Source organism: Astatotilapia calliptera, chromosome 17 (genome assembly GCF_964374335.1).
Source record: "Astatotilapia calliptera chromosome 17, fAstCal68.1, whole genome shotgun sequence".
NCBI classification, from domain to species: Eukaryota; Metazoa; Chordata; class Actinopteri; order Cichliformes; family Cichlidae; genus Astatotilapia; species Astatotilapia calliptera.
Genome location: NC_137438.1, coordinates 8,036,447 through 8,048,682, shown reverse-complemented (window position 1 = coordinate 8,048,682; position 12,236 = coordinate 8,036,447). Strand labels below are relative to the sequence as shown.

The following is a 12,236-nucleotide window of genomic DNA, read 5'->3' as shown; positions in this document are numbered from 1 at the left end:
TAACACTGATGAGGAATCTGTGCTCAGACTGTTCCTGAGCTACATTTACCTTGAACAAAGAAGAGTTTGGCCAGTGAAACCAGCTATTTCTCCCATGTTTCCCACAGGATGCATCAGGGCCACACATGTCTTTTAAAATCCAGAATTAAATTTTAAAAGGATAAAAAAAATCCTCTGACTGTGTCATCTATTTTTACCCAATTAGGTACTTTCATGTGGTGGCTCTGTACTCCAGACAAAGATGTTCAAGCTGCGACCGTCCTGATTGTTATGAACTGATTTCAGTGGCAAATCGTTTTTCCTGTGCTGCCATCAGCACAAAATAATAATAATAATAATAATGGATACTTTATTGATCCCCATGGGGAAATTACTTGTTTTTCTCTGCATTTGACCCATTCACTCAGTGAAGCAGTGGGCAGCCCACTAAGCAGGCGCCCGGGGAGCAGTGTGTAGGGACGGTACCTTGCTCAGGGGTACCTCAGGGTAGCCGTTAAGTGGATTCGAACCGCCGACCTTCCGATCATGGGGCGACCACTTTACCTACTGAGCTATCCCTGCCCCAAGTTATTCATGTTAGCCAAGATGAGCGGACATGACCCACATCTGATGCAGAGTGCAAAAAGTCAGATGCAGGAAAAGGAAATCTAGTCAGTTTCCAAAATAAAAGACTATACGCAGCTCTGTTGCTGAAATATTATTAGTGCATTTGAAGGCATTCAAGAACAGTGCACCAGACAAGCTACTATTCTTCTGCTGTCGTTATTTCATAATGACAAGTTAATGTAAGCATTGTGCTGTGTTAATGCAGCACAGAATTTTTACTTTGTTGTGATGTTTTTCTCATTTTCAGGGTTTCATTGGGCCTCCGGGCGATGCTGGCCCACCCGGGCTGGAAGGGGAGAAAGTGAGTGATGTTTGTTCATTTCCAGTGTGCAATTTGTCAAAGTCTCTATAAACATGACACATTTCCCATCACAATTTTTTTATTTACCTCTAATAAATCTGTGAATATCTTATCTTTCACCTCCATTTATTTTCTGTTTATTCAAACTTTCCCCCCCATCATTAGGCTACAGAAAAAATATTTTCCATTTAGGCAGTCAGTAATTACTGAACACATTGCTTCATTCTTGAGAGGTCAAAATCTAAGAAATCCCGGTGTTTGTAGTTTTGTTGTGGCTTTTTCACATCAGCTTGTTTTATGCCAAGAGAACTTTATTCAATGTGATGAAATGCATTGTTAAATCCTCACCTAAAGTAGGCTGTATTGAGAACCTGTGCGACTTTAATGGATAATTTAAGCATCTTATTTTATGGGCTTATTTTGTTTTACGGATTGCGGAGGAGATTAGAAGAGCTGTGGTTGCTTAGGCTCATATCCTCTCTAATTCTCTTTCCAGTCATTTCAATTTCAATCCTAAACTTGCGTGAGAAATCTAACTGCTTGTTTTTCTTTTCTAGGGCATACCTGGACCTGCTGGAAGACCTGGCCCCAAAGGAAGACATGTAATAATGAATCCATTTTGGTTTTTGCCATACTTAACAGTTCCCTAAATCTATACTTTTGCCCATTACGTTGATGGTAAAAACTGCTGCTATCCAGCTCATCAGGTATACAGTATGCCAGTATAAAGCAGTACTGCATATCCACACAGACCCCAGAAGCATCCAAAAGAGGCACATTTGTATCCTGCTGCTGTGAATGTGCTAAAGCAGCAGGAGGCGGGTTTGATAGGACATCGAGAGAAAAGAACAAAGAGGACTATTACACATGTATGCATACATACAATACAGTGTTCAAGATATAGCAAATTACATGCATCTTGGCATATTGTCTGCAAGTTTGTTCCAGGGTGGCCTTGAATAAAGTTACACTCAGAGACAGATGGAATGTCTAGGTTGGGCCCGCACACTGTGAAAAGTTAATGTTTTAAAAACAAGCCTTCGCTTCTCTGTATTGAAGTTGCCAAGCGGGCAAAAAGCCCAGTGACTGTTTTATCAATTTTTTTTTTTTCTTGGAACAGTGATGTCTGGCTAATACGCCGGCTAATCTTGCCTCATTAAAAAATGTGCTTTTCCACATTATGTCCATGTGAAGTTAATCTTGAATAATTACTTTGGGAAATTGCACGTTAAATGCTACATGTAAAGTCAATTTTTAAAAAAAGTTTGCTATGCCACGCACGACAGAAAGCACAGAGCCGTTACGGAGAAAGCAGAAGAAAAAAACTACTCTTTTACCTCTGTGGAGGTGCTACTCTCTGCAGATTGAGGGTAAAGTTAAAAATGGTAGTCCTGACTTTCTTAAATTAATTGTGGATGTATTTGCCCCGTAGGGTGTCATGGGGGATGCTGGGGAGAGGGGGCCTCCTGGTCCAGATGGAAATGAGGTGAGAACTTGTGCCCGCTTTTTGTTCAGTATGTCCAATACTTACTTCAGTCTTCTGTCTTCATCCTTGAACTCTGGCTTCTTCTGTTTGTGCTGTCTCATTAGAGGCAGCACAGGTGGACAGTGTCTCATAATACTCAGCTGTAAAATGTACAGTTATATGCGTATGAATAATCCTAGCTTTACTGAGAGTTTTTTAGGGTTTTTTATGATCAGATGACATAAATATGCTTTGTCACTCCTGTATTGTTTTGAGAGTGAGACAAACGTACTTATGATGTTCCTCCACAGGGCCCTGTTGGTGGGGCTGGCATAAGTGGCTTTCCTGGTCTAAGGGTGAGTCTGTATTTTTTTTTTTTTTTTAGCAGCAACATGTTTTGTTTGATTTAGATTTGTGAGTCCGTTCTTAGACCTGTGACTCACAAGGCTCAGTTTTGTCAGTTTTATCTCAGGCCTATTGTGTCTTATTCCACTTGTCTTAGTGCTTAGATTGGGATTGGCTCATGAGCCTCACGACTGACAGTAGTTAGGAATTTTCACGTCGCAAGCTAATTCTTGGTTAGATTCCCTGTATCGTTTAATACGGGTTTTGTTTTCCTGATGGCAGTAGTGTCTTTTCTGTTGTTCTCTTCCATTGTACGTCAAGATATGTGGAGCTGAGGTGACCTGAATGCAAGGCACAAAAACAATGTAATGAAATAAGATAACATGCCTTTATTTAGGCAGGTATAAAAAGTCCCAAAGTTTAAAAAGTAAATAAAGGACCTACAGAGAAATCGGAGATGCACATCAAGGAAAATGAACGGACGTCTTGAGGCAAGTTTACAAATACTCTCAGAAGTGCCCGGGGAAGACAGATGGGTGTGGACACAGGTGATGATATCTACCAATAGGTGACAACTAGACAAGGTAAGACAGGAAATAAAAGCAACACAAGGGAATAAAGGCTGACTTTCAAAGTAAAATAGGAAAAACATGTAAGCAAGAAGACTTCACCCTAACTAAATCAGAGGCAGAAGAGACTTAGGGAGGAATGAGCAGAAAACCACTGAGGGGAATAAAGGCACTCTGATAAACTCAAAACAGAGGCCGAAACCCAAGAAAACACCATTCAAAACTACAACAATACAGGCCCACTGTAATACAATGAAATCAGGAATAGGAACTCAATAATTTCAAACTAGGATTATTCACAGAACCAGGACTGAAGCTTTAAAGCTAGAGAAACCCAGAGAACCCAGAGACACTGTAAATCTACCTCAACTATGGAGGTCATCTGATTGGTTCATTTGATTTATTTGTTTGTCCGCTACCTCAAAGAGGTATTGACATATTTGCATACAAAGTGCACCAGAGGTGGGGCTTGGCCCAATTCAAAAGGTGATTAACTTCTGGAGATGATAAGGATCTGGATCCAGGAATCTTTGGAAGGATGTTTTACTTTTCTGAGCTCTTCTACATCCAGAAAGTTAATTCATGCCTGATGTGGAGGAAATTTTCAGCTTTGGTGTCTCGTCCTCCTCTTGTTGTGTTTAGTAGAGGCCAGGTGACTGTCAGTGGGTTTCTTTTTGTTTATGCATGTTCATGCTTTAACCACTGGTAAGGCCATAAGTAAGGGACTCGTATAAATAGGATGTGAATGTGATGAGATTCACAAGTCAACATGGGCTTACATGTTAAAGAGAGCCAGACATTGGAAACCTTAGTGAAAGCGAAACTTGCCACATGCAGACAGGGTGTAGAGAATAAAGAGAATATATAGCTGCCTGCTTTGTTTTTTTTTTTTTTAGTCTAATGTCAGGTTGAGTGTAGAGTACTGGAGCTGAGCTTGTTGTTTGCTGTTAAAGGGTAAAGTGAGTTACAATAAAGAGGTTAAAATACATTTAAATTAAGGAAAGACCATCAGAGGCCTAAAAGAGAACAAGCTTTTTTTCCATTACTGCAGAATGCAGTATCGTGTGTCTATAGTTACTTCCAGATGTTCACGTCAGCCACCCTGATCCAACTGTATACAGCACCTGTCCCGTGCTTTCAAGTGTCGTTTACACTGGTTTGTGTTCCTCGTATCTTTGAATTTATTGGGGATTTTTGAGGGGTCACTGAGTGGCGCTAGACACAGCTGGAGGAATGATTTCTCAGCATTCACCTCAGCTACTGGCTGTAAGTCACTGATCCTACTGAAACAGCCAGACAGGAAGTATGCACACACCATCTTCAAGTGTTTTGGTTAAAAAAAAAAAAAAAAACCCAAACCTAATATCATGCAGAATTTTACATGTGCTATGCAAAAGTAAATAGTTGCTTTTGATTATATCAGTTCTGCTAGCCATGGCACTTGCTGTGTTTAACTGATGACAGGTCTCATTCAGAAACGGCAGACCACTTGGTGTAAAAAGAAAAGGATGTGACACTGATTTACACACTTGTATGTGTGTGAATGGGCTTTCCTTTCCTTTCCTTCCCTGTGCCTATTTAAAATTAGCTCAAAAAGTAAGGAAATTTGTGTTTTGTTGATTATTCCTTTGTTGCCAACAATGCTTCTTGGCAAGATATAAGGGAAATAAACAGGCTTTTCAACAGTATTTAATAACAAAGAAATACCTTTTGAAGTTTGCACGAATTCCTACCAAAGAAAAACAGTAAATTACATTTCTGACCAAATGAAATCAAGGTGCCACCACGTTTTGTTCCTTCACAGTTGTATCTGACGAACTGCGCTTCACTGTGTTCAGTGATGTTCATCATAAGCTCCGATGTGAACGCTTTAACACTTTCAGGTTGTGTTGTCCGGAGCAATGTCAAACGCTACTACTCAAATGAAGTCAGTGATAAGATAGTTTTTTGCAATTTATATACTTTTACTCAAATGCAAAAAAGGAGAAGGTAACTGACTTATTAATAATTAAAGCTGATGCAGTTCTCAGACAAGTTATGGCCAGTAAGTACTTTTGAGTAATCATACTAGAGAGCCCAAATCCCCGCACCTCTTTAATCCAGCCTTTGATGTAATAAATCATATTCACTCAACTTTCCAGCTGGGTGATTTTGACGCTGTATGAATCTTGCAAAGAACTTTAATTTGACATCTAAAACTCATTTTCACGTCTCACTGTCAGTCACACCGTTGAGGCTCTCGTTGTGCTCACTCATTTATTTAAAAGCCTATTGCACGTGGTTAGAACCTTTACTCGAGTAATCGCAGAGAGAACATAAACAGCAAGTGTTCCTTCTGGTATGCACTTGATGTCTCTGCCAGTGTGTGACTCTTTTTCATAGCCTGAAAGAAAAACAGTAGGGCGAGATGGAGACCAGAGTAGTTGTAATAATACCCTTGTTTTTTCTCTTTACAATTCTTCCACCATGTTTTTTGTTGTTGTTTTTATATACAGTGGGGCAAAAAAGTATTTAGTCAGCCACCGATTGTGCAAGTTCCCCCACCTAAAATGATGACAGAGGTCAGTAATTTGCACCAGAGGTACACTTCAACTGTGAGAGACAGAATGTGAAAAAAAAATCCATGAATCCACATGGTAGGATTTGTAAAGAATTTATTCATAAATCAGGGTGGAAAACAAGTATTTGGTCAATAACAAAAATACAACTCAATACTTTGTAACATAACCTTTGTTGGCAATAACAGAGGTCAAACGTTTACTATAGGTCTTTACCAGGTTTGCACACACAGTAGCTGGTATTTTGGCCCATTCCTCCATGCAGATCTTCTCGAGAGCAGTGATGTTTTGGGGCTGTCGCCGAGCAACACGGACTTTCAACTCCCGCCACAGATTTTCTATGGGGTTGAGGTCTGGAGACTGGCCAGGCCACTCCAGGACTTTCAAATGCTTCTTACGGAGCCACTCCTTTGTTGCCCGGGCGGTGTGTTTTGGATCATTGTCATGTTGGAAGACCCAGCCTCGTTTCATCTTCAAAGTTGTCACTGATGGAAGGAGGTTTTGGCTCAAAATCTCACGATACATGGCCCCATTCATTCTGTCCTTAACACGGATCAGTCGTCCTGTCCCCTTGGCAGAAAAACAGCCCCATAGCATGATGTTTCCACCCCCATGCTTCACAGTAGGTATGGTGTTCTTGGGATGCAACTCGGTATTCTTCTTCCTCCAAACACGACGAGTTGAGTTTATACCAAAAAGTTCTACTTTGGTTTCATCTGACCACATGACATTCTCCCAATCCTCTGCTGTATCATCCATGTGCTCTCTGGCAAACTTCAGACGGGCCTGGACATGCACTGGCTTCAGCAGCGGAACACGTCTGGCACTGCGGGATTTGATTCCCTGCCGTTGTAGTGTGTTACTGATGGTGACCTTTGTTACTTTGGTCCCAGCTCTCTGCAGGTCATTCACCAGGTCCCCCCGTGTGGTTCTGGGATCTTTGCTCACCGTTCTCATGATCATTGTGACCCCACGGGATGAGATCTTGCGTGGAGCCCCATATCGTGGGAGATTATCAGTGGTCTTGTATGTCTTCCATTTTCTGATGATTGCTCCCACAGTTGATTTTTTCACACCAAGCTGCTTGCCTATTGTAGATTCACTCTTCCCAGTCTGGTGCAGGTCTACAATACTTTTCCTGGTGTCCTTCGAAAGCTCTTTGGTCTTGGCCATGGCGGAGTTTGGAGTCTGACTGTTTGAGGCTGTGGACAGGTGTCTTTTATACAGATGATGAGTTCAAACAGGTGCCATTCATACAGGTAACGAGTGGGGAACAGAAAAGCTTCTTACAGAAGACGTTACAGGTCTGTGAGAGCCAGAGACTTTCCTTGTTTGAGGTGACCAAATACTTATTTTCCACCCTAATTTACGAATAAATTCTTTACAAATCCTACCATGTGGATTCATGGATTTTTTTTTTTTTCACATTCTGTCTCTCACAGTTGAAGTGTACCTCTGGTGCAAATTACTGACCTCTGTCATCATTTTAAGTGGGGGAACTTGCACAATCGGTGGCTGACTAAATACTTTTTTGCCCCACTGTACTACCTGCATTTTTTTTTTTAGGAATGGCTCTATTTACACTCAAAGTACTTGTGAATGTGTCCATGAAGGTAGCAATCATGATATTGAAGACAGACAGGAAATGATGGGCATTGCAGTTCAGTAGTTTGCACCAAAGTCATTTAGCTATACTGGACTGTGACTGTGTCAGGAACTAGATTAACTTTCTAGATTTATACCTTCTCATCTATTCTTTTGAAGTTACTTTGAAGTTAGAGTGAAATTAGCTATTGGTATATGTCTTATTGCAGTAGCAAGGAATAACAGCTGTCTACACATAAACTACGTGGTGAAAAAAGGGACACCTACACGTTACACCTACAGGAGATACTTAATCGCTTTAACGGCATAAGCACATAAGCTACCAGAGGAGGCCCAACCCTTTTTTTGGTATGTAGCCAATCAGATTTGGTGTGTGTCTAACAGAGGTACATGCTGTTTGTGGCCAAGTCTAAATTAAAATGCACTAAATCTTGTCTGGGTCTGAATTGGAGGCATTTGAAGTGGCGCGCTTAAATGGGATTATGATGTCCTGGGTGTAGAAACATTTCTATGTCTAATTGGATTTTCTGAGGCTACAACGGTTGTGTTGAAACATGATGTACAGGAATGCAGCAATCTGGATTTGATCGAGCCTCGAACCAATTGTCTTCCCCACGTGGCGAGCAGATAGCGGTTTGGATGACGTTTAACCACCTGGCAGACAGGCTTCATCTTGACAGCAGTTTGAGGAAAGGCTCTGTGTGGGATGTTGATGTACCCTGTTGTTTCAGCTCGGCCAGTGGACTCTGGAGTTTTTGGGTGGGGGCAATGGGGGAACATTTTCTATCTGTGCTTTCCCCCTTCTTTCAGTGCATCATTTTTCATGTGTCCACTGTTAAAAGCCTCTTTTGATGGAAGGCATGTGATTTGTGTGTGTCCTCCTGCGATACCACAGCGGAGCCTCAGCATCAAACACTGACCTTAAGGGGTCCAGATGGACTTATAGTTTAAGCCACATGTCTTTGATGATGCAACATAGACAGTATTCTGTACTACTTATTACTGATTCTGTGCATATTGGTCAGACCGACACATTGATTGTTTTTAGTGGTTGGTTCTTTAATTCTTTTAGGTTTGTTTTTCAGTAACATTATTGCTCTCAGGCCTTTTCTGCAGACGAGTGGTGCAAAATTCTGGATTTTATTTTGGTTTTGTATCCATCTGTATTCACTATACTTTTGTTGGTTGCATCAGACATTGCTGCTACCGAGCAAATATGGTATTGCTTCCACTATCTTTAGGCATAGAGGGGGAAAAAACCCAGAGTAACTTGTAACTGCTGTGTCTGTGGGAATAGTATAGCACGTATGCTCTCACACATACTTGTGCATATACAAATTGTTGTCATCACATCAGTGCTTCTGACTATTACTGCAGACAGGGTGAAAGCTACCTGAGCAGCCTGTCTGCTGTTTGGTCCAGCCACACTTTCTGGCCAGTCTCCCCTCACCTCTGTCAATTAGAGTGGATTGACTGTTGAGGCCTGGCAACCCAAACCGCTGCAAAACAACTGGATACTCTGCCAACACTGCTTATGTTTCTCATAGGGTTGTGGCAAACAGGAATGTGCTGCATGTCAATACAATGTCAACAATGGATCAGAAATATTTTGTGCAAAACTGCCATTCACTATCAAACAACAATGGACTCATATTACAAGTACTACGTGTGTGTATTTGTGATACATATTTGTGATTAGGGATGGGTATCGTTTAGGTTTTATCCGATACCGGTGCCAAATCGGTACTTTTGAAACGGTGCTGGTGCTCAAACGGTGCTCAAACCGGTGCTTAAAGAATGGAGAACACAAAATTGGTCCAAAAACCTCTCATGTTCAGCTGTTTTTTGTAAAAATATAACAATGTTAGCCTTTTCTGCAGCTATGGGGCATATATGGTATCACTCTTGGCTGGAAGCAGTGCTTAAACAATGGAAAAAACACAAACTTTGTCCTAAACCTCTCATGTTTAACTGTTTTCCACTTTTTCTTTGGTCATTTTAGCCTTTTTAGCCAGGGTGAAGGGAGTATCTGCCATCAAACAAGAGGACATCCGCATGTAGCTATGATGATGTTTGCTAGTTCACCTTACATGCATTAATGTAATAACGTGGTTAGCCTACTCAACGTAAATTAGCTACTCACGCAGAGAAGAACGGCTGCTGCCACCATCATCCGTCATCATTTCTGCTACACTGGCAGGGCTAGGGGCCAGGACTCTCCTCTTCGTGTTTTTGGGGGATGTTGCATAACAGGCAACCCACCCGCAGTAGATGTGCTCGGTGTGAGGTCTCGCAGCAAGCTATCAAATACGGCGCATTTCTGGGCTTTTAAAAAAAACGCTATGCGTCGCCAGGTGTTTCATCGGATTTGAGGTGTTACCTCCTTTGACAGTATCACAGTATCAGCTTAAAGCACTTGTTGCAGGCTGCTGAGTTTGCATCTTTTGCTGTGAAGTACAGCCAGACTTTTGACCGCTTCGCCTTGGACATTTTTAATCTGTAGCTCTGCTCTAACAGAACGTACGTACCTGGCCCCGCCTACTATCCTCGGAAACGTAAAATGATTGGCTAGAATCTAAAGTGTATCACAGCTCAGGAAAAAAAAGCACCGAAATAAAGCACCGAAATGTGCGCTGCTTTTCGGTCTGGTTACTACCGTTTATGTCAGAACCGGACACCGGTACCCATCCCTATTTGTGATACATAAATTCCACTGTGTCCTTCTCTTCGCAGGGAGACCCAGGGCCTGAGGGACCACGAGGACTGCCTGGTATGGTGGGACCTCAGGTGGGCCTGATATTTGCTTCTACCATTTTTTTACATCTTAGGAGAATCCTAAGTGATTGAATGTTAAACTTTTCCTTCCCTTTGTTCCGCTCCCTCTGCGACAGGGCCCAACAGGACGAGCCGGCCTGCCTGGATTGAAAGGTGATAAGGTGATCTAAATATTTATATTATTGCAGTGCATCTGTGTGTAATGTGTGACTTGGACGTACTATATAAGATCCTTGTGACATTTTGCTAACACATCCAGCAAACTCAGTCCTATGTATTAGTGTTTAATCATTTTTTCATGTTAAACGCTGATATTGCTCCAGTGGTTCTTTACAGACTCTTCATTTGCTTTCACGACATTGAACTCAACCTATCAAACTAAATTTTGATAGTGCTGGTGCATTAAACAGCCTCTGTATAGTGTGTGCCGTTTTTTTGTTTGTGGTTTCTTCAGATTATTGCGGCAATGCAGTGTTGTGTTATATCTCTGTTTGATACTATGAAATCTAGGGTGAAACCGGACAAAGGGGCGAGCCAGGAGAGATGGGGTACCAGGGGGATAAGGTAAGCGTCCTTACAAAGCATAGCACGCCATGTGACCATGCAATGTGTGTATCTGCTGTTACCAATAGGTTCTACCTGTGTTTGCTCCATTACGGTACATAGAGATTGATTAAAAAACAAGAAAAGTCAACCACAGACTTTGTGAAATCAACTCAAAAATGGTGTGTGTTTGTCTTTCAGGGTGCTGCTGGTGCACCTGGTCTTCCTGGGCCCAGAGGGAAACCAGGGCCACCGGTATGTCTGTGTGAGTGTGTCTGAGTGGGCAAAGTTACTCATGCTTGGAACATGTATTTGCATGTTCGTGGATGTTTTGCCATGCTTTTTGGATTCAGTTTATTTAGTCATACTCAGAAAACATTACCTTTATCTTAGATTTTCTGGGAGGGGAGATTCAGTGATAGGAGATAAATGTGAAATTAATGTCTTTAAACAGCTCTGGGTTTGCTTATCAGCACAAGCAACCATTAGAGCAAATTAATCTCTTTTAAGTTAAAACATTACAAATTCCCTGCAGGATGATATCTAAACAAGTCATGTAATGAGAATAATGACATTGTTAGCCCAGTGTAAAGAGGAAAGAAAAGACAAAAAGCTAACATGTAGTTAGCAGTCTACATGATTAAAGGGTTTTTGCTATTTCCTGTCATATGTATACTGTTACAGTGCTGGATAATTATATTAAACACAGCCAGTGCTAAATAAAGAGGTTAGCATGTGTAAACGTAATCCCTTTGGCTCAATCTTTGGTTTCAGGTGGGTTTTTTCAGCTCTTGTCTCTTGCCAGCCAATCAGAGATAAGTTGTGGTTTCAGCAAACTGCTGCATCTTTGACTTACTAAGAACTGTTACTGAAGCGCTTAGAGCGATTATTCCACACCAAACCCAGACTGGTGCCCAGCTGTCTGTAATATTAGTGTGTTAACATAATGGCAGGAAAGTTGCACAAGTTAAACGGCTATCTGTAGTGAATCAAAGCAAAGAAACAAACATTTAAAATGGAGTGACAGAAACTGCTTGGAAAATCTTTTGTCAACCACAGATTAGCAAATATGAAGTAACATTATTAGTCTTTATTGGCTAATTTTTTACTTTTTACTTTCTTTTTTTATACCCTGTCCTGTCTGACAGTTATAGCAAGCAGAATCATGATCTGAGTGCTTTAGACTCTCTGTAGGATCCCCTTGGTGATCTAACATTTGAATACATCATCAAAGTGGTGTCAGTGACTTATTTCGGGATTATATCCGCACAACACAAGAGGAGCAAATTGTTCATGTCTTTCTTCTCTTTTCGTCAGGGTAAAATTGGAGAAATGGGTGTGACTGGATCACCTGGGCCTCCAGGACCAGAGGTAAGGCATACATGGTTGTGCATTTTTTCATCACAATTTTCTGACAGATACTTACCAATGCATATTAACAAATATATTTCCTCATATGTGGAGTCCCC

The 12,236-nt window shown here is 41.3% G+C and overlaps 1 protein-coding gene across 1 annotated transcript in view; it reads left to right on the top strand.

The window, feature by feature from the left end:
* The window catches only part of col24a1 (collagen type XXIV alpha 1), an 85,145-nt gene that overhangs the window by 34,828 nt on the left and 38,081 nt on the right, over positions 1–12,236 (top strand). The window contains exons 11-19 of the mRNA XM_026146179.2: positions 854–907; positions 1,465–1,509; positions 2,340–2,393; positions 2,684–2,728; positions 10,183–10,236; positions 10,341–10,385; positions 10,735–10,788; positions 10,969–11,022; positions 12,085–12,138. Of these exons, the coding sequence (XP_026001964.2) occupies positions 854–907; positions 1,465–1,509; positions 2,340–2,393; positions 2,684–2,728; positions 10,183–10,236; positions 10,341–10,385; positions 10,735–10,788; positions 10,969–11,022; positions 12,085–12,138 (459 nt within the window). The remainder of the gene's footprint in view (positions 1–853; positions 908–1,464; positions 1,510–2,339; positions 2,394–2,683; positions 2,729–10,182; positions 10,237–10,340; positions 10,386–10,734; positions 10,789–10,968; positions 11,023–12,084; positions 12,139–12,236) is intronic.